General features: G+C 40.6%; 1 protein-coding gene across 8 annotated transcripts in view; it reads left to right on the forward strand.

Moving 5' to 3' along the window:
* Window positions 1–253: 253 nt before the first annotated feature.
* LOC148677039 (arf-GAP with coiled-coil, ANK repeat and PH domain-containing protein 2-like) overlaps window positions 254–23,864 on the forward strand; it is a 70,631-nt gene continuing 47,020 nt past the window's right edge. For 3 of the 8 annotated variants that reach the window (XM_088616935.1, XM_088616954.1, XM_088616945.1), the window contains exon 1: window positions 257–693. In XM_088616935.1, coding sequence (XP_088473061.1) covers window positions 641–693 — 53 coding nt within the window. In that variant the 5' untranslated portion in view covers window positions 257–640. Of the gene's footprint in view, window positions 694–23,864 lie in introns of all 8 variants that reach the window. The other 5 variants (XR_015929568.1, XM_088616976.1, XM_088616993.1 and 2 more) reach the window with 4 other exon arrangements.

Consider the following 23,864-nt stretch of genomic DNA (forward strand, 5'->3'; position numbering starts at 1 on the left):
AGTATGGGTATTGGATTTTGTGTCAGCAAACGTAAAATAATATGTGGATACAAAAAAAGCCAGCACGGTACCTGTGCAAAAAGCTTAAATTCATACTTGTGACAAGGAGGGATGGCAATTTCAATTTTATGTAATAATACTAAACTTAGGCTAAAAAAATACAATAGACTCTTGACTTTTATTTTCAGTTTCCTCATGCACAGCTGGGGGGGGTACACACACTGAGCTATTGTGGTGTTCGGTATAAGCAGCAATGTCCATCTCCTCACAGGAAACGGGGAGAAGTCCAGCCTCTTTAGTGTCAGGAGAGCGCTGTAGTTGGTTGGGGAGTCTAGCATTCAACCCGTCTCCATGGCTGGGATCTGGGAAGCTACGGGGAGCTGATTTAGGCTATGTTGAAGGTTGTAGTAGCCAGTGAGAGACTACGTTCCTGGAGGTTGTTGCAATGAGTGGGCACAGTTTTTGGGGGGTATTACTTATTTTCTTACCTTTAGTTTGATAGTCCCGATCGTTCTTGTTTCTTTAAACGTGAACTGTACTTCTTTTTTTAAAAAAAAGAAGATAAGCAGTGTTCATTTAGGTTAGGACGAGGCAAAAAAAAAAGCAGCTGTTTTTTCTACCTTAACTAATCTTAAAGAAGATGAAGATGACTGTGGATTTCGAGGAATGTCTGAAAGACTCTCCCAGATTCAGGTAGGCCCGCACTTTGTTATCCTGTGAAAGCTTTTATTGTAGCAACAAGGCATGGACATTTTCTTCGTACATTCGTTTTAGCTCCCACTTGAAATCGCGATACAGTGGGTCTAGGTACGGTTCACTAAAGGAGTATGTAGTGTGCACAATAAACTTGAATAATGCATGTAGATTTGCAGGTCATCGGCACATGATCGCGTAAATTGTGTTGTTTTTTTAAAATCCCTTCTCTTTAAACTCCATAATACTCTACCTGAAGAGTCATTTGACAGTGGTTGTTACCTACGTTATTGTATTTCCAGGTGTTTACAGTTTTACAGTAAAGATGAAGTTGTGTTCGACCTTAAGCATAAACCACGGTCCTTGTTAAAACCTTGAACAGGTCGACAGACCCTGTCGTGTTTATACACTGGGAGACTTTAAGGGCTAAACCCGTATTCTCTAACAGCCTTTTACACTGTCTAGTCTAATATAGCTACGATAGTTTTACATATGGCCTAACTAAAATACGTGTCCCGCCAGTGCAAAGCTGCGTCTTGAGGAGAATTGGAAGTCGGTTTGCGTTACGCTCTAATGGGTCTTAAATTGTCTTTTAAAACACGTTATTTACACTGTCAATATATGCAAGACAGCCTCGTTACAGGTCCAATCCGAAAACGGTTTCCTGCAAATTGTTCAAATTCCCAGATTCTAATCTCCACCCTGTTACCAGCTGTTGAAACGCTATGCCTACCGTATTACCGAGTTTCCTAATTCGGGCTACAGCTTTTGCAACGTGTCTACGCCTGAGCTACAGTAGCTTCCGAAATCGGAGGAACAGGGAGCAGTTTGGGGGGAAAACAGCAAAAGGTTATATCATTTTGCCACCGCAGCTGAGGACAACCTCCCTTTGTTCTGTCTGCACCCCTGAGCCTAACTGATAATCTAGACATGGATGTGCATAACCTTTCAGCATGAGCACCTAAAATCTTGCATATTGCTGTGTTTTTTATAGAATTACCAAAGGTGGGAAAAAACATGAAGAGGTAGTTTACTACCTTTCTCTAGGTTTGTGATTAATGTTAATGGAAATGGTAGAACTGCATTATACAGTAAAGAACAGAATACATTTCTTTCTCTGTGACTGTGAAGAATTAAATATCCATTGTTTAGGAGCATGTTAAACTAAGAGCTTTGCAAAGAATACTGGAGGGTTTTAACCTGAGTAAAAAATAACCATTCATAGGTTGTTCTGTTTAAAGGCCGTAGTGTTGACCAGTTCCTCATTACAGACTTAGTTGGACTTTATTCACAGCTCTCCTTAGGTTGAAAATCTTAGCCAAAATGACCAAAAAAACAACTGGTATTCCTGTCAGCTTTTTCCAATGTCAGTCCGTTTGGTTAATTTTCCTGACTGCCCACAGTGGACATCTCATCAAGAGGAACTAGAGAGTGTGCCATGAACCGCACAGACCCGAAAAAGAAGAGTTTTTATAGATCTTCAGTCTGACTTGGCAGTTTCAAATGTTGTGGTTTGGGGCACAGAAAAATTACTTCTAAATCCAAACACAAAACAGGGGTAATTAAATTATCAGTCTGGCATGTTTGCCCCCATGCATAAGTGTTCTGGTTTCCAGAGTATTTCAATAGGTCCCAGATGCCTATTAACAGACTGTTAAATTTTGAGGGAAGATGACCTTTAAGTGTTGGAAGAACAGAGCAGTTGATTTACAAGAAGGGAAAGATGCACATGAAGAAGGTTCAGTAACTAGTGGTGCTTAAGGACACTTTTGTTCTGAGATGTTTTTTTCTTGCTATTGCTATATATACAGTAAATATGATCAAGTCTGTGAAATAAGTCACTTATATGAGCACAAGACAATAAAAATCTAAAAAACAACAATAATGCACACACTCTAGACTAGAATATAGAGTCCCTTTGATCCACCTTTGAAAAATGGCACCAATGTCATTTTTGTCATATTTGATAGCTGGTCCTTCTAACCCCGGCTGTATTTTACCTTTTTGCCTTACAATCATGTGACAGTATTAATTCACGTAAATAACTAACTGTAGTCCCAACAGATAACCTTTGTGAGACACATATGAAATGGTACTACAGTGTGCATCATCATCATCACAATACTGCACTTCATACAGGATTCTGTGGGAGAGTTTCTAACATTTTTGCTCATTTTGCAAAATGAAAGAGGAGAGAGTGTGCTCTTAAAACAATTAGTAAGGATCTACCAGCTCTTGGTTTGTGTGCTTGTGAAACTTCAGCCAGAGTAGCAGGAAGTGTGTATTTCTTCTTCTTCTTTCTGAATTAAGCTTTGGCCTTCTTTGGTCTGAATTGAAGGGGCCCCTTTTGAAGCCCAGCATCCCTGCAGCGCAATCAGGAACAGATGTTGGAAAGTTAAGAACAGGAAAAATTGAGAGATGGCTTTCTGTGAACACTTCCTTAAGGAATGTGCTTAAAACAATTGAAAGTTCCAGTTGGACACACCTGGTAATCAAGAGACTGTTCTAATGAGTTTTATGTCATGCTGAGGATTCCATTTTCCATTAAGTCTTCAGGAATGCAGGTATTAAAAGGGCATTTGTTTGAGAAAGAAGCTTCCATTTTTCAAAAAAGAAACAGGAACATTTTCATATATTGTTATATTTTGTTATATTTTTATTTGGAAATCTTTTGAGACTGAGATTTCAGAGTGTGCCCGAATGATGCATATTTCGTAGAAATTCAAATATACCTGGATTTGTGGAAATCCTGAAGTGGTTGTTCTTATGATATGCAATAATGGAAATAGTTTATAACTTAGAGATGCAAGAGATCAGAATATAATATATGATGCTTTTTGACAAGGTGAAGTAGTTTAACATTCCAAATCCTAGAAAGAACAAAAGTTCCTATACACATATGGGCTTTAACCTTGTTCTGCAATACAGTACTTATTTTCTATACTAATGTGACACAGAGCATACTGTATGTACATGATGTTTCTGACGTGACTGAGCATTTCTGCTTCACTGGGGTCTTGGCAGTATGCTTCCGATGGTTAAGAAATTCTTTTAGGTTTCTTAAGAACATGCGTGTGTTTGGTTACTGAGTCTTTCCATCTGTGTCTTTAATTTTTACAATTATGGAAAGCAGGAGATATACATTTCACTGCGTTATGGCAGTTTCTGTATCCGTCAGTTCCAAATGGTTCTTATCCTGAAAATGTTGAGCCATTGGTCTTTCTTAAAGTTTCAGGGATGTTTAGATTTTGTGTCTCGTTCCAAAGCCTCAAAGAAAAATGCCTGACACACAAAGTTTGTAGAGCAAAAATAATAAATAAATTAAGACAATGTACATGTGAGAAAATGTAGTAAGATTTGGGCACATCTTATTATATAAAATATGTTATCCATATCCACTTTTATGTCTTTTATTGGTTTTGAAATTGATAACAGCAACCACTCAGAAATCATTATTTTACCACAACAGCCTTTTTCCAGTAAATACTGTACATGATCATGAAACATTATGCCCCTGATTATGCCTTTGTGCCACAAATTGGTTGTCTGTTTTACATTCAGAAAAGTATTATATCCATAAAAGTACATAATTCATCATTTGAATATGATTAAGGTAGATGGCATACACCCTGACAATATAAATACAGCGCAAAGCCAAGATAAAAATCACATCATGTATCATGAATATGGTCATTTGTTTGTATGATCTATGCGAAAATAATGCAGACATCCCCAGATGTAAGTAGGTGTAGACATCCAAATCTGTGTCAAGTACACATAGGGGTTATGAGATCCCGCACACTTAACTAGGGTCTAAAAGTCACTTGAACCCTTCTGCTTTTAATAGTTATGAGAATGACGTTCAGTGTTGAAAATACTATTTATTGCACTGTAACTCAATATGCCCTGATTTAAATAACTAGTGCAGTGTGTCTTGGGAGGTCCTTTCCTTTTTGCCAAAATGGCCACGTGCTCTTAACTAGTTTTGATCCTTTAGTATTGTTCACTAGTTTAGTGAAGTCAAAAGTGACAGCACTCTCTCTTGCATTAGGGTTAGGGTTCTGCAAAATTGCAGAGTCTAACTGAACATCTATTGTCGTTAAAAAGGCTACAGTCTCCTGAAAACTATAGCATTTCTTTTGAAAGTTTCTGTACATTTTTTTTAATTGACAAACGAAAATGTTATCACGTCGTTCGATTTGAGTAGTAGTCCGTGTTTCGTTATTCTGTGTTTAGCAAGTTTCGCTGGGACTCTTATTGTACTATGCCTGCAGCACACACTGTGTTGTCTTCTGCAGGCCTTGCCCTGCCCTCCTGCTGTTCACTTCTGTCAGATCCTTGGCCTCGTGTCCTTCTGTTTTCACCAGCAGCATGGTCCTGGGGTGACCAGTAGCCCATCGGGGAGCTGAAGGTACTCTGGAAGCACCACGCACGCCTGCATCTCCTTCATTTTTAATGCTGTGTTTAATTTGGCAGTATTGTGTGGAACGATTTCACAGGAACAGCTGAAAACAAGGTTAAAGACCAGTGTGGAATAACACTATTCCTGACATCTGGTTTCATTTGTGCATCAACCCTGCTGCATCCTGCCAGTTGCTCTCGCTGTATCTACCAGTTTCTGTGTGTGAAACACTCCAAAAAGAGGATCTGAATAGGACTCTTAATGGGTTTGACTTAAGCTGAAAATGAAAGCAAAGCTAAAAATCTTAGCTACAAATGATGTTGAAATGTGCTGACATTATTCTGCTGGGTAAAAGGGCGTTTCCTGATGGAATTGGTGTGCCTGGCAGTGTTTGCATTTATGTTTTTATTAAAAAGTCACATTCTAAAAAAAACCTAAGAGTGATATTAATTATGCCTTAAGCATAGCCTTTTTTTTACTTTTGTAAATGGGTTTCATCTGCCACCACCAGTTGTTTTTCATATTTTTTACCCAGCTGCTGGGAACAGCCAACTTTTCATCCAGCCTGGCCTTTAATTGCTACCCCTTCTTCGCCATTTGAAAGATCAGGAAGGTACATCTGCCCTCTTAGACACTTTCTTGTTTTTATTGTGGAAAGCAAAATAACAGAACTGCACTTTTAACCTTCAGCTGCACACATTTGCTCTTAATGATAACAGTCAGTCTTGCAAGAAAAAAAAAAGGACCCAAATGAAAGGTCTCTCAGACAGTTCTGACAGCGCTACAGCAAGTCATGCATTTCTACTAGGTATTCCAGACACATCTGTGTATACAACGCATGTACAATCTGAGTTATAGACCTCCACTCTATAAGACTTGTTCAAGTCCCTAAATGAAACGACTGATTGCACTTCCTCTTCACACTTGAGAGAACTAAAATGTAAATGTTACAGGAATCTTGAAAGACTTTGGTAATTATTCTCCTGGGATTTTTTTCGCTTTTGTTTTTTAGTTTTACCTCTAGTTTAGGTAGAACCGAGTGAAACAATATGCTGGAGTGGATTGGTCTAGACCATTAAGTAAGGCAGAGTGTCACAGCTGAAACCAAAAATCTTTTTCTTTTCTGAATTCACCTCATTTCTGCCCAAGGAGCTTTACAATCTGGCACATGGAATTTTAGGCCCAACTGTGCACTAATAAAGCACCTTGGCAAGCTAACTCAGTCCCTTTTATTTTTTAATGTGTTTTACCATTTACTCCTAATAAGCTCTATCTGGGTGAAGGGAGATTAATTGGTGTTGTGCATGTCTTGTTTACCTTTGAACTGCATTCACTGTAAGGCAAATAAAAGCTGTCCTTGCATCCCAAGTCTGCAGATGATATTAGTCAGGCATTATTTATGACCCTAATGCAGTTAGGGAATAAAGTCTTTGTGTTTAATGTATTCTGTGCGCATAGTCGTGCTGACTGTATTGCCACAGTTCTGATTTCTCTTCTAGAGCAGTTTTATCTCGCCTTCCCTTCTGAAACTATGGTATGAACTGCATTGATGAGACCAAACCAGCACAGCACTGCAGATCTGACTGCTTTGGCTCCACATGGAGAGATGAGTTGTATTTATTTGCCTTTCAATAAGTAAAGGAACGCTGGTGTTTGTTTTTTATTGTGTTGAAATGCACATAGTCCCTGCAAATGCTACAGCTGTTTCACAGACAAGTTGTAGTGACACTTTCTTGTGTCTTCGGTACAGAAAAGGCATTGCATCGCATGGTGCTTAGGGCTCTGGACTTCCCAGTTGGGGTGCAGCAGTCGTACCCTTCCGCAAGGCAAGACACCCCGTATGCTTCAGTAAAATGCCTAGCTGTACAAATGAGTACAAAAGTAGGGTGTCAAACCATGTCAGCCAAGTAAAGTAATAAAACTGTTGGGATTATGGTGTGAAATACCAAGTTCTGGAGTAATCATGCCATGTTCTCTCTTTGGTGTCCCTCATATATACAGTATTGCGATCCTGAGCATCAATTTCCAGGATTTATTCCTCATTTTCCTGTTTTTTTTCCATTCTCCATAGTAAGCATTACGATTTTTCTCACTTTGCCAGCAGCACAATGTGTGTCTGTTTGACTGATTTCCAGAGTGTTTAAGATTGTAATGTATGATTGTACTCTATATAGCACTGTAGAAGTTTGCATCCTTACCTATGTTTTGTTACGTTGCTCTATGTTTCCACTTTATCTCAATGAAGTTCTTAGTTGGTTAACATCTCGCAGGTCATACATGGGGAAGGCTGATTTAAATTTATAGTTGTAGGGTATGAAGCAGAAAACAAGGGCTTACTAGTATGTCCGTGGTTTTGTTGTAAACGTAGCGAGGGGGGAAATTTCTTCCTTCTTGGACTATAGAATATGATCAGTGCTTCAGAAGGGAACATTTATTTGATTTTTATCAATACCAAAAGTTAATCTTTCCAAAATAGAGTGCACAAGTTATTCTATAAAGCCGTTTTTTCCCTAGTTGTGAAGATTAGTATACTAGTTGTTAAAGTACATGGACAGACTGCAGTGTAGTACCAGTGGGAGCGAAGTACAGGCTGAACATTACATTCTGTCTTCCTACTGCATGGCACCAGGGGGGTAGCTGGCCTAAATTCAGTCTTCAAATCCTTTGTATTATAAGTAAAAATTTGGCTTTAAAATAAGACAAACGTTTAACAACTACAGTGAATCACTGGAAGAACCTTTTTTGGCATAAGAAAACCTTATTATGAAGCGCACACACCTGTATTATCGTGTAAGATTAAGGGATTTTTTTGGGGGGGATGTTCAATATGATTGGGTTTTCCCATCAGTTGTATCCACTATGTTGACATCAAGAAATGCATCAGTATTGGCAAGATAAACTAGATGGAGAATAAGGCCCAGCTTATATCCTTAAATCTTTAAGACCTAAAAGAACGAGTCCTTCTAGCCGCTGCTTTACGAGACTGATGCTTTTATTAAGTGGAACTTTGATTTGTACACCCAGGTATTTTAATGTAGGAATCTGAGTGAAGTACCTTCCTCAAGGGTACAACAGCAGTGTCTCACCTGCCACTATTCCAGTGCTCTGTCATTGAGTGTCTTTTGACCAGGTAGCGTTCTCAGTATAAATAGCCCACTTCCAGAAGAACACCCAGCCTGAATCCTGTCCCAGTATATATCTGTCTGTTTTGAATGTGCTCAGCCTGTCGGCACCCAGTCTGTCCAGCCAAGCACTGGACCAGCAGTAGGGGATTCTCCGACCTGCTTCGGCTGTCTCCATCTGCTCCCATCTCTCTCTGAGCCTTCACTGGGATCAAACTTTTGGATTCTTCAGCCTGTCGGCAAGACGCAGCTTTCTCCATCTACTTGCCATGCTGTAACAGTTACAGCCTATTTTCTCAGAGAGCTGAACAGAGTTCTCGGCCTTAACTGTGTTTGAGAGGGAATGGTAGTAGCCCTGGGCCAGCCAGCTGCTAATGTGATCATGTCAACGTCAGCGATATGAAGCGTCAAAATGAAATCTCATGGAGACCTGCTGTGTGCGGTTTATTTAATCGTTGTTTGGAGTTTGACACCCAGGATGATGCAGTCTGGCGAGAGAAAGCCAATACAGTGCTTCATGATGTTAGTTCAGGTGGGTAGCTGCGTCAGCATGCGTAGGCTGCAAAGGAACAAGTAATAGGTTTATTCCATGCTGAAAAAAAGAAGAAAGAGAACACAACGTTTCGGCTGTGGAGCCTTCTTCAGGTGTGAGAGAGACGGGGCAGTAGGCAAAGGTAAAGTAACGGGAGAACAAAGGTTGAGAGGGAGGAGGAGTGAGAGGCGGGAGCAGGGGACAGAAAGAGAGGCCAATCAAGAGGTGTGAAGTCAGAATGGGTGCAGAGAGGTGTGAAATGAAACTTCCAATGAATGGAGAAAATTTAAAAGAACAGTAGTCTGTCGTTAAGGGAAGGGAGAATGTGTGATCCTAGCTGCAGAATAATTTTGTTTCGGTGGTCTTTCTGATGTATGAGTTCAGAAAACCTTCTTTGAGAACACAGACGGAGAGATTAGAGTGGTCGTGGCCGTCAGAGGTGAAATGAGAAACAATGGGCTTGGAGAGATCTTTAATCTTCACAGCCCTGACGTGTTCTCTGAAGCGGTCTCTGAGTCTCCTTCCTGTTTCTCCAATGTAGATGGCTGGGCATTTACTGCAAGAGATACAGTAAATAAGGTTGCTGGAGGTACAAGATGCTGTCTGGGTGATCCGGAATTGTCCTGAGGGGCCTTGAATGAGTGTGGTGGTGGCTGTGTACTTGCAGGTGATACAGCGAGCTCTGTTGTAAGGGAAAGTGCCTGGTGTGGTGGTTGTTGAGGGCGGTCAAGGGAGCTGTGAACAAGGAGGTTACGCAGATTAGGTGGTCGGCGATATGAGATGATGGGGCGATCAGAAAAGAGGGCCCCAATGGAGGGATCATCCTATAGGATGGAAAAGTTGTGGTTAATGGTCCTGGGGATAGGAAGTGTGGATAGGATTCATGATGTTATATCAGGCCTGCCACAACGTGTTAAAAAGAGAACAAAATGGCATATTTTGTTTACCTTAAGGAGTGGTGCCAGTTCATTAACGTTAAGGAATTGCTTTTAAGTTGCACTGCACAGGTTACCATTGTCTACACGCCTGACGTGTAACACAATGCTTTTGTTCTTGAGCTTCACATTTCCCACCTGACAGCTGCATTAGTCAAAGAGGGTGGGTCGTGCTGCACTGATGTGACTCACCATCCTACTGCTGATGCCTGCCTGCCTGCTGAGCGCTTACACACCCACCATTGAGGGCTGTGCTGTGTGAATGGCACTTCTAATTATAGCCTGTGCTTCAGCAGTGCTCAGGAAGTCCTCGCTTCATGAGGGTGTCTCCTTGGAAAGTCATTCCATGTGCTGGTGACTTGCAAACTTTCCCAAAAGACCTGTAAAACATCCCCTCGCAGTGAGCTTGTCCAAATGTCGCTAAGTACTGTTGAATCATTGATTTATCTCCAAGCTTCTTTTGAAGACTGTTAGTCCTAGCCCTTGTTGCCTAGTGAATAAAGAGGTGTTTGAATTTAGTGCTGGTGTGAGGATAGCAAGTGCTGAATGTGAACGATTCCTGCTTTTTCTGCTGATCCTGCCAGAAGCTATCGATCCCAGTTGATCCAGGTTTCACAAGGCATCTGGGTTAATCACATGTGGTTCAAAAGTCAACACATTTTGCCTTATTGCTTTTGAACTGCCACGCTTTAAGAAACAACATGCAGTATTTCAGTTTTACCCCCTCCCCCACAGAAACAACTGTCTGCCACAGTAGGGAGACATCCGCACACTGCTGTTGTGTGAGTGAAGCCCTTTATCCTTTTGATAAGAAATGTGCCGTTGTTGCTACTGGAGGGTTTTGATAAGATTATCCCTTGTATGGTGCCAGTTGTATCTTTCTTCCTATACAACATGTAAGGAGGGGACCAGTATGTATTACATGGATGTGACTTTTTATTTTATACTTCTTCTCATAATACTTGGCATATAAATGCATGAGAGACCTTTTCGGTTCCTGAGCCAGGCTGTGGTGATCTGCATTGGTCATAAAGGAGCAGGCAAATTCATCAGGATTAATTAAAGTGTTAGTTTGGGTGCCTCCAGCAGCAGATCACATGCTTGCAGGCTGGCCTGCAGTGGCTCCGAGACTGAGCCCTTCACCTCCTGCATTAAGATGAATATGCATAACATAGACGTGTCCCTTCTTTCCTGCACTGGCGAACACTCTGTTTAAGAAATGCGGAAAGCTGGTGTCTTTAATGTTTGCAGACTGCAAACAATCAGAAGTATTTTGGAGGCCGAATGAGAGAAAACGAAATTGTCAGTTGTAATTCACACTGTTTTATGCACGACTGCGGGCAGCATGGCGTCATGACAGTTAGTGCTGTTGCTTCATGGCTCCAAGATCTTTGATTCCACATTGGGAACCTTTGATTCCGTTGTGGGGTTTGTGTGTTTGCCTCACAGTCCCATGGCTTTTCTCCAGGTTCCGTAGGTTCTCTCTACCTCCTGCTTGGACTTGGACATTATAATTATCTCCTAAATTGTCTACTCTGTAAGAGAGGGAGCTGGGAAGTCCTGTCACAACAGGCCCTCAAGTTTTTTTTGCCCGTGGCGACTTGAGCTTGGGTCTCTGGGAAACAACAACCATTTTATGATTTTGCTAAGTCTTTGAGAAGATGGAATTTCATACTTATATTTGGGTTTCCCTCCAGAATTCTGAGGCAGACGAAATCCAGCAGAGTGCCTCGCCCTGTGGTTTGATTCTGGGCAAAACAGTCAGTCCTTGAAAGCTTCTAGGGGTGTATCAAATATCTGGGACTCCTGGATGGACTTAGATCTTGTGATGTGGATGGCTCTGGTAGCTGGGTAAAGCTAACTTTGTGTTAGGCTGTAGCGTTTCTGTTTTTCACTCTTTTCAATCATACAAACCGTAAGCCCATATGATATACACAGGAAAGTTGTGTAATTGGTCACACCTGCATTTTCTGTCCAAACATGTAAAAAAAGATCTTAAGTTGAATGCTTTTTTTTCAGTTTAGCCAATATTATGGAAAACACTAATACATGTTAAAATGTTTCATTTAAAATGTTTCTTTTGTTACATGCTGAGTTAGCAGAGAAGTTCATCTGTACTTAACAAGGATATCAGTTGCAGACTGAATCAGACCCACTTCAGATTTCAACTGATTTATTGCATTTATTTGTCTCTGGGAACACTAATCTATAAGCAGAAATACACAGGGATGCAAAATGTAATTGTATGTACTGATGATCTGCTAAATAGGTAAATGTACAATTGGGGAAACTAGTGCTGATAATACTGTTGTCCTTCGTTGACGCAAAGGGGAGTGGAGAGATATTGGCCTTAATGCTGTGTTCTTTGGTCAAATCTGGGAGGCGATTTTTTTGCAGCTTCACACACACATCTATATAATACGGACGCCTGTAAATGGGCCATGCAGTGGCTCTGTGGCTCAGGATCTGCATCTGTGGCTGGAAAGTTGCCGGTTCGTATCCCGCGGCCGGCAGAGGAATCCTTCTCCGCTGGGCTCCTGAGCAAGGCCCTTAACCCCAAACTGCTCCAGGGGCGCCGTATAAATGGCTGACACTGTGCTCTGACCTCAAGCTTCTCTCCCTGACTGTGTGTCTCATGGAGAGCAAGTTGGGGAATGCAAAGACAAATTTCTAATGCAAGAAAATGTATATGGCCAATAAAGTGATCTTATCTTATTTTTGCATAATGCCAATGACCTGTGGATAAAAGTTGATTTAGAAAAGAAAACTAGGTGTGTGCCAGGGTTTTTCAACATTTACAGGAAGTGACAGATATGTATGAAAAGGAGAACTGAATCTATTACTAACATACATGTTAAAACTGCAAATATTTTAGAATTCAGACTTATTCATATCCTGGAAAATAAAAGATGTGAGTCTAATCCTGTAATCCTTAATTAGCACTGAGCAGTAGAGGTGCTAATGATTTAAGATCCCGTCAGGAGAAAGTCGGATATTATTCCAAGATCTAAGGAAGAAGATTATCAACTTTGGCAACTCTATTGAAGGCTATAACAAGTCTTTAAGTCATTCCAGCTTCAGCAAGGATATAACAAAAGATTAACCCTAATGTGGTGTCACCAAAATAACATGGGAGGGTAAGTCTAACCCAAAGGCAGCAATTTGAAATCTTCACTAAACTGTTTTCAAGTTCCAAATTCCATGTTCATGACTACAATTCGAGGTTGACCTCACGCAGCTGGGGTATGTGGCAGAGTTTCTTGGCAACATACTGTAGATTAAAGCATCCAAATTTGCCAAATGGCAACATAGTGACTCCCTAGTGAAATAGTAGTACATGCAATCACTGGAAACACAAGTGGAGTGTTTGGGCAGTTTCACCAGTAGTATGATTGATACAGAAAGGTGAGGTTTTTGTTAAAAAGAATGTCATAATTTCTGCAAAGAATAGAAATGGATCTATTCTGAGAGGGCTGTTTTGCAGCCTCTGGTCCTGATATCCACGTTCGGGCTGAGGAACAAATTCCAAAGTCAAAAAGGATATTTTGGTAGAGGCTTCCATCAAGAAGGTCCAGCCTGGTTGGAAATGGAAAATGATGACCCTAAACCCCCATTCAAAATGACTGTCAAATGTTAAGGTGAGCATAAAATCAAAATCCCTGATTGGCCATCAGAATCTCCAGACCTATCAAACTCAATGTGTTTTATAGACTATATAAAAGTTTACAAAGTCACCTTGCATCATTTGAATTTAGAAATTGGTGATGTTTTGCATGAATGAATGGTCAGAAATCCCTACTGAGAAGAGCCTGAACATATTATAAACACAATAGGAGTTACCTGCTATAGTGTTATCAAAGCCAGAGGCAGATCAGCAAATGTTGATAACTGGGGTGTGGACTATTTTTACATCTTATATTTAGAAGAAAATGTATTTGTCTTGGACAGATTTGTTTTAGTGATATAAAATACTGTATTACATTTTGTCTCATATTTGTGATAACAAACGAAAACTTTATTTGTTTAAGCTAACATTCACGTACATCTTATCATGATTTGAAGACATTTGATGGCAGCGCACGTTGTAGACTTGCTCATGTTGCTTTCATGTAGGACTGTGAGTAAAAGAAAAGCCATCTTGCAGCAGTTGGATAAGACATACACAAATGGAAGGAGCACCTTGCGATAGCACATGACAGAAAGTAAATGTGAGCAAATATTTCCTGATCATTGATTATCCACCTCAGTCACAGGTGAGCTTCTTTTTGCAGTGTTCCTTATCTGAGGATTCCAGAATACAGAAGCCTGTTTTCGGTCCATTTTGAGACTTTACACAGCAGTATTTTCCTGAGAGGAAAATTAATCTTGGCTGTACTTGTGTGATTCTTTCTGGTCTGTTTTTTCCCCCATCCCTTGCATAGCTTTGGCGTGATTTATCAGTCACACACGTGGCAGACAGAACTTTCTGTGATTGTACTGAAGGACACTTCTATTGCAGTTTCTCGTGCCTAGCGCTGACCACGCAGCAGAATGGACAGAAGAGGACTAGCTCTCACAGGCCTTCAGGACAAAGAGGAATACTTTAACTGCACTTTATTAATTTTGTAGATGAGTGAGTCACATGGTTGTCCAGATAATAATAATAATTGCTTACACTTATATAGCGCTTTTCTGGACACTCCACTCAAAGCGCTTTACAGGTAATGGGGACTCCCCTCCACCACCACCAATGTGCAGCATCCAGCCATAGTGCGCCAGAACGCTCACCACACATCAGCTATCAGTGGGGAGAAGAGCAGAGTAATGTAGCCAATTCATAGATGGGGATTATTAGGAGGCCATGATTGGTAAGGGCCAATTGGAAATTTGGCCAGGACACCAGGGTTATCCCCTACTCTTTTCGAGAAGCGCCCTGGGATTTTTAATGACCACAGAGAGTCAGGACCTCGGTTTTACGTCTCATCCGAAGGACGGCGCCTGTTTACAGTATAGTGTCCCCGTCACTATACTGGGGCATTAGGACCCACATGGACTACAGGGTGAGCGGCCCCTGCTGGCCCCACTAACACCTCTTCCAGCAGCAACCTTAGTTTTTCCCAGGAGGTCTCCGATCCAGGTACTGACCAGGCTCACACCTGCTTAGCTTTAGTGGGTTGCCAGTTGTGAGTTGCAGGGTGATATGGCTGCTAGTGATAGTGGCAGACTTGCATTGTGACTTACATTATCCTCAGGAAGGAGTCTGCATTCAGTGTGCTGTACCTGGTTTTGTGTTCTCAATTACAGTACAGCAGCAGTTGTACAGTTTTACAAATCAATTGTTAATTAGGATATTTGGAATGTGATCTCACACATTTTACCTTCAGTGTGTGTTTTTAAGAATGGAAAGATCTTAAAATTATTGAAATGCATCTCTTAAACCAGAGGGAATGTTTAAATGGATATAGGATTTTTTTGCATGGCTCTCATGAAAATGGTACATTCCTTAATATATTTTCAATGATGCCATTCTTTGTTTATGGATCTCTTTTACATTTTGAAGCAGGTAGATTGTTCTTATGATAAACTGTTATTTTTTTGAAGTGTGTTGAGGTACATTTAATTAAAATTTATCATTTTAAAAATGAAGTGCAGGTTATTTCCCTGCCTGGAAAGGAATCTTTTATTATAGTTTCTTAAATGAGTTGGAAGAGGCTGCAAATACAGTGATGACCTGGTGACCTTTTAATTCATAAAGAGTCTAATGATAGTGTAGATAACCTATGATATGCATTCTAATAAGCTTATTTTGAGGCTGCAGTGTGTGGTCTTAAAAGCTTTGAACTTTATAAAGTACATTTCTTCTCCCTATTTTTAAAATAGTGTTAGAAATAAGAGAATTTTGTTTTTGAGATATCATTTTCCACGACTGGATGGAAAATGGGACCTGACATGAAAGAGTATTTTATAAGTATTCTGTCTATAATAAATTATTTCACATCCCTGTTACATTTTCATTCTGTTTTTATAGGTTCTGGGGATTTCAGAGTATAGATTTATCTGCATTGGCAAGAAAAGGCCCTGAGTATTTCATAGTACTGATCTGCAAAATTGAGCTTTGTTCCCCTTAGTTGTCATTCTCTATCGTTCAGTTCAAGGCAGATGTTTCCTGCTTTAATGCCGGTTTCTCTGCAACCGCAACTCACAGAATTACAGCTCAGCAGAACCAGTGAAAATCACCTTTACACAAAGGACAGTATCCAGTGTCTTACAAGTCCATTGATCTAAAAGAAAGTCTAGACATGTACTAGACAAATTCATGTTTTTATCAACAACATTTTGAAAACCACCAGAGTTTGGGAATCCTGTTCTTTTTCTGAACTGCAGCATTTCTTGAACTACTGTACATTTTGCTTTTATGTCTTGCTAACTGTAAAGCCCGTTCTGAAACGTAGGTGCCAGCCAAATTTGATCATTTTCCTGACACTGCATAAAACACAAACACCCCACATGTTTTCGCGAGCAGTCTTCCATCGTGTAGCCTGAGCAGTAAACAAAATGATGTGCATAACTTTATCTGCTTATACTGTATATACACAGATTTAACATATCTTAAGACATTAAGAAATGTTTGGGGGAAAATGGACATCTGGAAAGTTTAGACAATATCTTGGCATCGATTCTGTAACTGTTAAAGACCGTTAAAAGCAGGCTTTTACAAAATGGATTTTGGCAGCATTTCTGTGCTTCTCTGCAGAGTTCCCGATTTCATCCTTAATCATTCATCATGTCACATGGCTCATGAAATGAGTCATAGAAAAGACAGAACTTTTTAAAAACATATGTACAAAGAAACTGAAGGGATAAAAGCCTGCAGCTTTGCTGATTTTCCTTCGCTCAGATTGTTTGAAGCTTGCTTTGCGACATGCTTTTCATTAGAAACTATAAAAAACATTTGCACAGAATGTCTACAGGAGGCCACGTACGCTGTGTGGTTATATGACGCAGCGCCTTTTAAAGGCCTAATAGTTTACTTGCCTAATGGCTGTTGTGTTTTCTTCTGTGCTGGACTTGTTACTGAATTAGCGTGTGAAGGTGTGTGGTATTTAACAAATTTGAAATGATCCATTGTACTTTGTGAAAGATGACAAAATCTAAGTTTTTAGAATGATTTAAGGTGGCGGGGGCCTACTGTAGATGTGCTTTCTATATAAGATGTCACCACTTATCAAAAAGCCTGGAGGTTTCTAGTGAAGTTTCCTAGTTCTGATTACTCTTATGTATGGTGGAAAGCGATAGTAATTGTAAGGATCTTTTTTTTCTTCCCACTTTTGAAACTAATGCCTAGTTTTCAGAGACTGAGATGCTGAACAATGTCATGGCGTATCTGTACTGGGACAGAGAGGCAATAAAATTGGTGACAAAAGCAGAACGTGCATTAACGAAGATGACTGTCCGACCGCCATCTCTGTTGTCGATATAGTTGGCCAATTAATCCCAAACAGGGTACGTATCATTGCGGTGAGGATATCACTAACATCTGAATGCATTAAGATAACCACAAATCAAAGTTTTTTATGCCTGTCTCTTTCTTAGGAAGTGCTGAACTTAATGAAACATGAACAATCTAATCAGTTGTGAGGTGTAAATCCAAAGTAGCTAATTTTCACATCTACAGCACGTTAACCTGCTTGACCTGCAAGTCATTACCAGCTTGTCAAAACCACAGTGCTACCTCTGAAAAGATCATTTGGCGAATGAACATCCACATCATTCCAGAATCAACTTGATTAAAAACAAAATCACAGTACAAGCTAGTCTGTAAAGACGAATGTTAATATTTGTTCCTGCTGTCAACAGGAGTTGGATGAATTAAGCTGATCCCCACTTGATATCACAACAGTTAGTGGTCATGCTGATCGTTTTTTACTTGAAGTAAAGTCTGGCGTAGTCAAGTGTGAGTCGCTATCATGTGTGTGGAGGCACTTGTGAAACTCTCTTACTACGGTCCTGCTGGATGTCTCCGAGAGCTCCAGTCATTCTCATACTCTCTTGACTCCTGCTTAGGCCAAGAATAATGTTTTCTTCCCATCAGTGTTACTTTGGCCTAGAGCTGGGGAGCTATGAAAGTGCTGATACAGGAAAAGAATGGAAGGTTTCTGGCCAGCGAAAACTAGGACGTTGCCTCACTGTCGACCTTGGAGTCTCTCCAGCTGGAATAGTGAGCAAAGGGGGAGGAGGGAGCTTGCTAAGTGGAAGAACTTGCTGTGAAAACGGGGAGGAGCGCGGGCCTGTGCTCCAGAGCCCCTGGAGAGAGCCTGTGCCTTCAGTACAGTGCTCAGACTGAGAGCTCTGCTTCTGCTGTCGTGTTGGATACAGTCGCCTGCGAGATTCTGCATCTTCTCGGCCAAACATACTTCAGGCTGACTATCCTCAAGAAAAGAAATATCGAATGTCCTCCATGTGTTATAATTTGGAGGACTCGCACCAGAGATGTGGGACCCCTCTTGAAATGATAGTGATTACTATGCTTTTTCTTTGGGGATTTTCAGATCTAAATCCCTGGATGAAAACTCATGAAATTGCCTATGGGATGTTGTGTCAGAGTGTTCCTCTTGACAGGTTGCTTGGCTTCCTGCACTTTTTTAGAATTTTCATAAAAGTTTGGACATCTTCATGTCATCCTCTCTGATATTGATGAAAGGGCATATCTGAAACTTGGTATACAGTGGTATCCACTGCACCGGATTTAGACTTCAGGGATAGTCCTGTGAATTATCATCAAGGAATAGTCCAATTGAATAAAGATGAGTCATGGTTACTGTGAAATGCAAATTGCAGCACTTATATGCAATATCTTATTATAACTCCTTACAGAGTGCACACAAGGTTATGGTTGCTATGGGGTACATATAGGAAATTAAATCAACTAGGTAAAGTGTCCTGCAAAATCTCCTGATGGTGAGAATGTGTGATCCTCAGTTGCTACTGTTGTAGGTATAGTATAACGTATAAGCCTACTTTTTAAAATATTCCCTCTAAAACAATATGGAGACTGGTACTTTGTTGACAACAGCAGTAAGTCAGAAGAAGATCAGATCTCTTTAATATCATGAATGAAAAAAGGGATTGGGTAATACAGAGAGAGCCCTTAAATCCGTTTCCAACTTAGATCTACTGTATATCACTGTCCGTAGGGGCAAATGTTGGGCTGCACAAAACTCAGTGCTGTACAGCTTCACTGGGAAAACCACTCAAAACATGTTCATGTTCAGTTACTCAGGAGTAAACATTATTTTGAAGTGTTAAATCCTGAGTAACTATATAGTATAAATATAGTATAAACACTTACAGGAATCTTGGTAATATCCAGTTAACTGCAGGAAAAAAATAAGAAGACCCAAAGCAGTTTACTTATTTGCACACTTAAGACTTAACTTTCAGTAGGAGGTAATGGTTGTGTAATTTTGAAAACAATGAGGTTACAGGGTTGGAAATGGTGTGTTGTGATTAAAAAGTCAACTGCCCCATTGCGTCTCTGACGGGGCTTAATATACTGTAGCTGCAGAAGTTCATTACAAGCAGGGTGTAAAGGATTTCATAACGTATGTGCTTTTAGATAAAAGAGTTACTTTTACGATGTTTCCCTGTCAGCATGCATGGCCTGTTTTCCTTCTAAGGCTTCTACCTTAAACGTGTCAGTCTTGATTTAAGAAGTACAGCTGAGCTGTTTCCATGGAAATCAGTGACCTCGTATTGTCAAACCCTCCTTTTAATTTGCTGGGGTCTAGCTGCTTGTCATTGACAGTACTGTCAGCTTCACAGTCTGGGCTCTTGAGTGACTTTGTCTCATTTGCTTAGATTTGGATTTCTAAAGCTGTTAAGCGGAGCTGCATAAAATAAAAGTTTAGGGAGGTTGTGTTGTAAAGCATTGATGGGTCTGATACAGTAAACGTAAAATAGAAATAAGTACTTACAACTTAAGCAGAATGTCCAATAATAATAATGATAATGTTGCTTTATTAGCCCTATACAATTTCTTGCATTAGGAATTCGTCTTTTCGCATACCCCAGCTTGCTCTCCATGAGACACACAGACAGGGGGAGAAGCTTGGGGTCAGAGCGCAGGGTCAGCCATTGTTCAGCACCCCTGGAGCAGTTGGGGTGAAGGGCCTTGCTCAGGGGCCCAACAGAGTACGATTCCTCTGCCAGCTGTGGGATTTGAACCGGCAACCTTCCAGTCACAGGAACAGATCCTTAGCCACAGAGCCACCGCTCCGCCCACTTGGTCCATCAGCCTCATATGTGTTTTTTGTTATACTTTTAACTGACCTTTGGGATTTCCTCGAATTAATTCATTATCTGCAGTGTAGGCGGGAAATGCTTTAAATACACGTAACATTTTTGCCCATTCTGAGGACCTCCCATGCACTTTCATCAGTGGTTTACACTTTTTTTCCTCCATGTTTGTGGTGTACTGTATATTTCCTTTCAGTCACTATATTCCTATTGCCTTACAGTCCCCGTGACTGTGGGGTTGCTTTCTAAACTGGAATGCAGAGCTAGAAATATGACAAATGTTCTTTCTTAAATACATAAGAGACAAAGCAACTACCCCCCAACTCTAAGACTACAGACCTTAGAGAGACCAAGAGTGACTCCATGCAGGACTTTTATTAGAGTTAGTCTGATAGCACTGTAATGTCACACAGTCAAATGAGGTAAGTGAGGATTAGTGTACTGCTGCTTGTGATCTAGCAATTCTTATTCCTATTCCTGAAGTCCTAACGTTCTGGTAGTTTTTCTCCAGGAATGGCTGGGGACAGCTCTGTTGTAGGTCTGCTGTCTAGCTTCAATCTCTTTTAGAATTCAAGGAGCTCAGTTATTGGAATGCACAGATCTTTTACTTGTTTTGTTTATTTCCGATTCTAATTAGTTTTTCTTTTGCCAGAAAAGCGGAATTACTTTCAGATGCTTTTCTGCACCGGAATGGAATTAAAAGAACTTTTGAAGCTGCGCGTGATTGCAAGCTATTTTTCAGAAACTGGAGGGCCTTGTGGGTTTTTTTTTTGCCTATATTGATGAGTCATACATAAAAACACTCCCGAGAGATTTTACTGTGCTGGTGCTAACCCTGTGGGGAAACACAATGTCGATATGAATATCCAACCTGTTGCCACGTCTCACTTTTTGTTGCCTGTACCTCAGCAGGTCATAACCTTTGTTTAGCCCTCCTGACAGCTGTGTCTTTTTGAAAGTAACTCATTTGAAGTCCTGAAGTTGTTGATGTTGGAACAGCAGACACCCCAGTTCTCTTGAACAATGGAGGACAGTAATTTTGTAGTTAATAATCAAGCAGTGGTGCCACCGAAGTGTGTGTTTGTGGAGGGGAGGGGTGTCAACGAGAATGTCGTGCCCTACTCACAGGGATAAGTTGTATACTGTAGTTAAGGGTTGTCAGATCTTCACTGCAGTGGGAGGTAATGGTCTTGTGTGTGGGTATAGCACTTGTTATACTGGCGGATTTTTGCGGATTAGGTGTTTTGGTGTATGCAATCTGGAATCTGGGCTCTGCAGTTGACAGTGTTACATATAAGGAAAATATATACAAATAGATAGGTTGGTTCAGGATAGTTTCCTTACTATCTGCTTTCTTGGTCAGTAGATCATATCCCAATCACACCTTCTTTACAATAGGAAACAGTTTTCATATGTAAAGTGATTTCATATTAATCAGTCCTGCTCTGTCCTTTCCTTATGTAAGGCCTAGAATAATCTCTGCTTTTTGAAAGTCACTGAAAAGGGCTTCTGGAGAGGCCTTGACAACTTCAGGTTTTAATTAATACAGAACCAGTTTGGACTGTTCGTGAAGTCTTACAGGTAGGACATTAACTCAGCTCTTGAATTGCCTAGTTTTGGAAAAGAATATTACAAGTACGTTCTATGGTAATGTGATGCTCATAAGCTCCAGTAAACACAGAATGTGACATTGAGATTCTTTCAACCACTGATGCCCTAAAGAGAAATGGAGTAATATTGAAATCCCATTAATCTTCTGCACGAAGATGTTGGTTTGAAAAATGTCTGGGCAATATGGCTTAACATTTCCATCCCTAGGCCAGTTTTGATTATATGAGCAAGGTACTTCAAGCAGTGTGTGATACGAAAGAAGGATAATGAAACAGGATGACACAAAACCCAAAAAAGAATTTGATTTGTTACAGAAAGTTATTGCAAGAACCTAAAAATAATTACAAATGAGAGGACGTCATATGGCAGATCTTGCCTGTTTGGTAGATAGTAGCTGATTGATCCCAGGAACTCATCTATTTCTTTAAAGAAGTTAGGTAATCAGCTTTTAGTCCAAAGCCTCCTAAATAGCTAAACAATATACTTTCCAGGTCAGTTCTCTTCATGTCATTTCTCCCCCAAGGAAACAACAGCTTTTTATGTTGATAGAAGTTTTAGCCATACGTTTGTGGGCTTGAGGAGACGTTCATTTACTGATTCTGTGTGTTTGAAGATAATGATTATTATTTGTGTAATTCTTTGTTGACCTTCTGAGAAACTTGTCATTAGTACAGTATTCATCTCTGGGTTATCAAATGTCTTTAAAACTAAGAGCCCTGAAACACATGATTATGTTTTTCATGACATTCTTGAACTCTGAATACCATAGGGCTGCTCAGACTCTTGTTGACTGCAAACAGGAAGATTTGCACTGTCCTGTGTTGCAGTAATAAGAAGCAGTGAGGTCCAGTGTCTCTTCGGTTGAAGTGCCGAAAGCTCATGAGTCATTTTGACGAAAATTCTTTGCTTGTGTGTGACTGCTTGGCGGGATTCAGATTTTCAGGCTAACCAAATGGTACCGTTACTTTATTGTTTCCGTCAGAAACAGGCATGGAATAGAGATAGATATGTGTTAGACTTAGTCTCTTTCGTTCTTCAGCTGTAAGAAGAATTAGAGCCTGATTACCTCACTGCCAGTAATTATCACTTTAGCCCCTTGAGGTCAGAATGGAAAACTATCTCACAAGGAGTGGCCTGCTGTCTGCTGTTTACAAGTGAACAGAAGAAGTCAATTAGTTAATGAATAACTCATTTAAAATGTATCCATGCATTAAAATACACAATGAGAGTACCTAGTGATATAAATAATCTAGTGGAAGATTGCTGGCAGGGACGTCTGCTGAACCTGACTGATAAGCTATACGTGCCTCTTGGCCTCTTGTTGACATCTTTGGTGCAATTTAGGTTTGCATTTCAGATTTCTAATCGCTGATTGGATACAGTTTTTAATTAGCTGTATATACAGAGGGGGGAATAGAAACTGGATCTTGAATCCAGGTAATACAATTTACATTGCCAGCAGCCATGTCACCCTGCAACTCACAACTGGCAACCCACTGAAGCTAAGCAGGTGTGAGCCTGGTCAGTACCTGGATGGGAGACCTCCTGGGAAAACTAAGGTTGCTGCTGGAAGAGGTGTTAGTGGGGCCAGCAGGGGGCGCTCACCCTGTGGTCCATGTGGGTCCTAATGCCCCAGTATAGTGATGGGGACACTATACTGTAAACAGGTGCCGTCCTTCGGATGAGACGTAAAACCGAGGTCCTGACTCTCTGTGGTCATTAAAAATCCCAGGGCGTTTCTCGAAAAGAGTAGGGGTGTAACCCTGGCGTCCTGGCCAAATTTCCCATTGGCCTTAACCAATCATGGCCTCCTAATAATCCCCATCTATGAATTGGCTTCATTACTCTCTGCTCTCCTCCCCACTAATAGCTGATGTGTGGTGAGCACTATGGCTGCCGTCGCATCATCCAGGTGGATGCTGCACATTGGTGGTGGTGGAGGGGAGACCCCATTACCTGTAAAGCGCTTTGAGTGGAGTGTCCAGAAAAGCGCTATATAAGTGTAAGCAATTATTATTATAATTATTATTACATGATCAGATTACTCATTAACATTGACAAAATTAAGTTTATTTGCAGCGTACTGGTGCAAATTAAGTGTGGATGGAAGAATGTAGAAAACCACAGAGCTGGCAGATTCATCTTCCTTAATGACCTCATGGCCCAAATTATTTTCTTAAAATCTTGTAGTTCACTAGATTAAGCAGAATCCTTAATTTCCTGTTAACATCTCCCCTTGAAATATGTGTGTGTGTGTGTGATGAGGGCGCGTTTTTTTCAGTAGACGAGTGCCG

Source organism: Lepisosteus platostomus, chromosome 2 (assembly GCF_059453375.1).
Source record: "Lepisosteus platostomus isolate fLepPlt1 chromosome 2, fLepPlt1.hap1, whole genome shotgun sequence".
NCBI classification, from domain to species: Eukaryota; Metazoa; Chordata; class Actinopteri; order Semionotiformes; family Lepisosteidae; genus Lepisosteus; species Lepisosteus platostomus.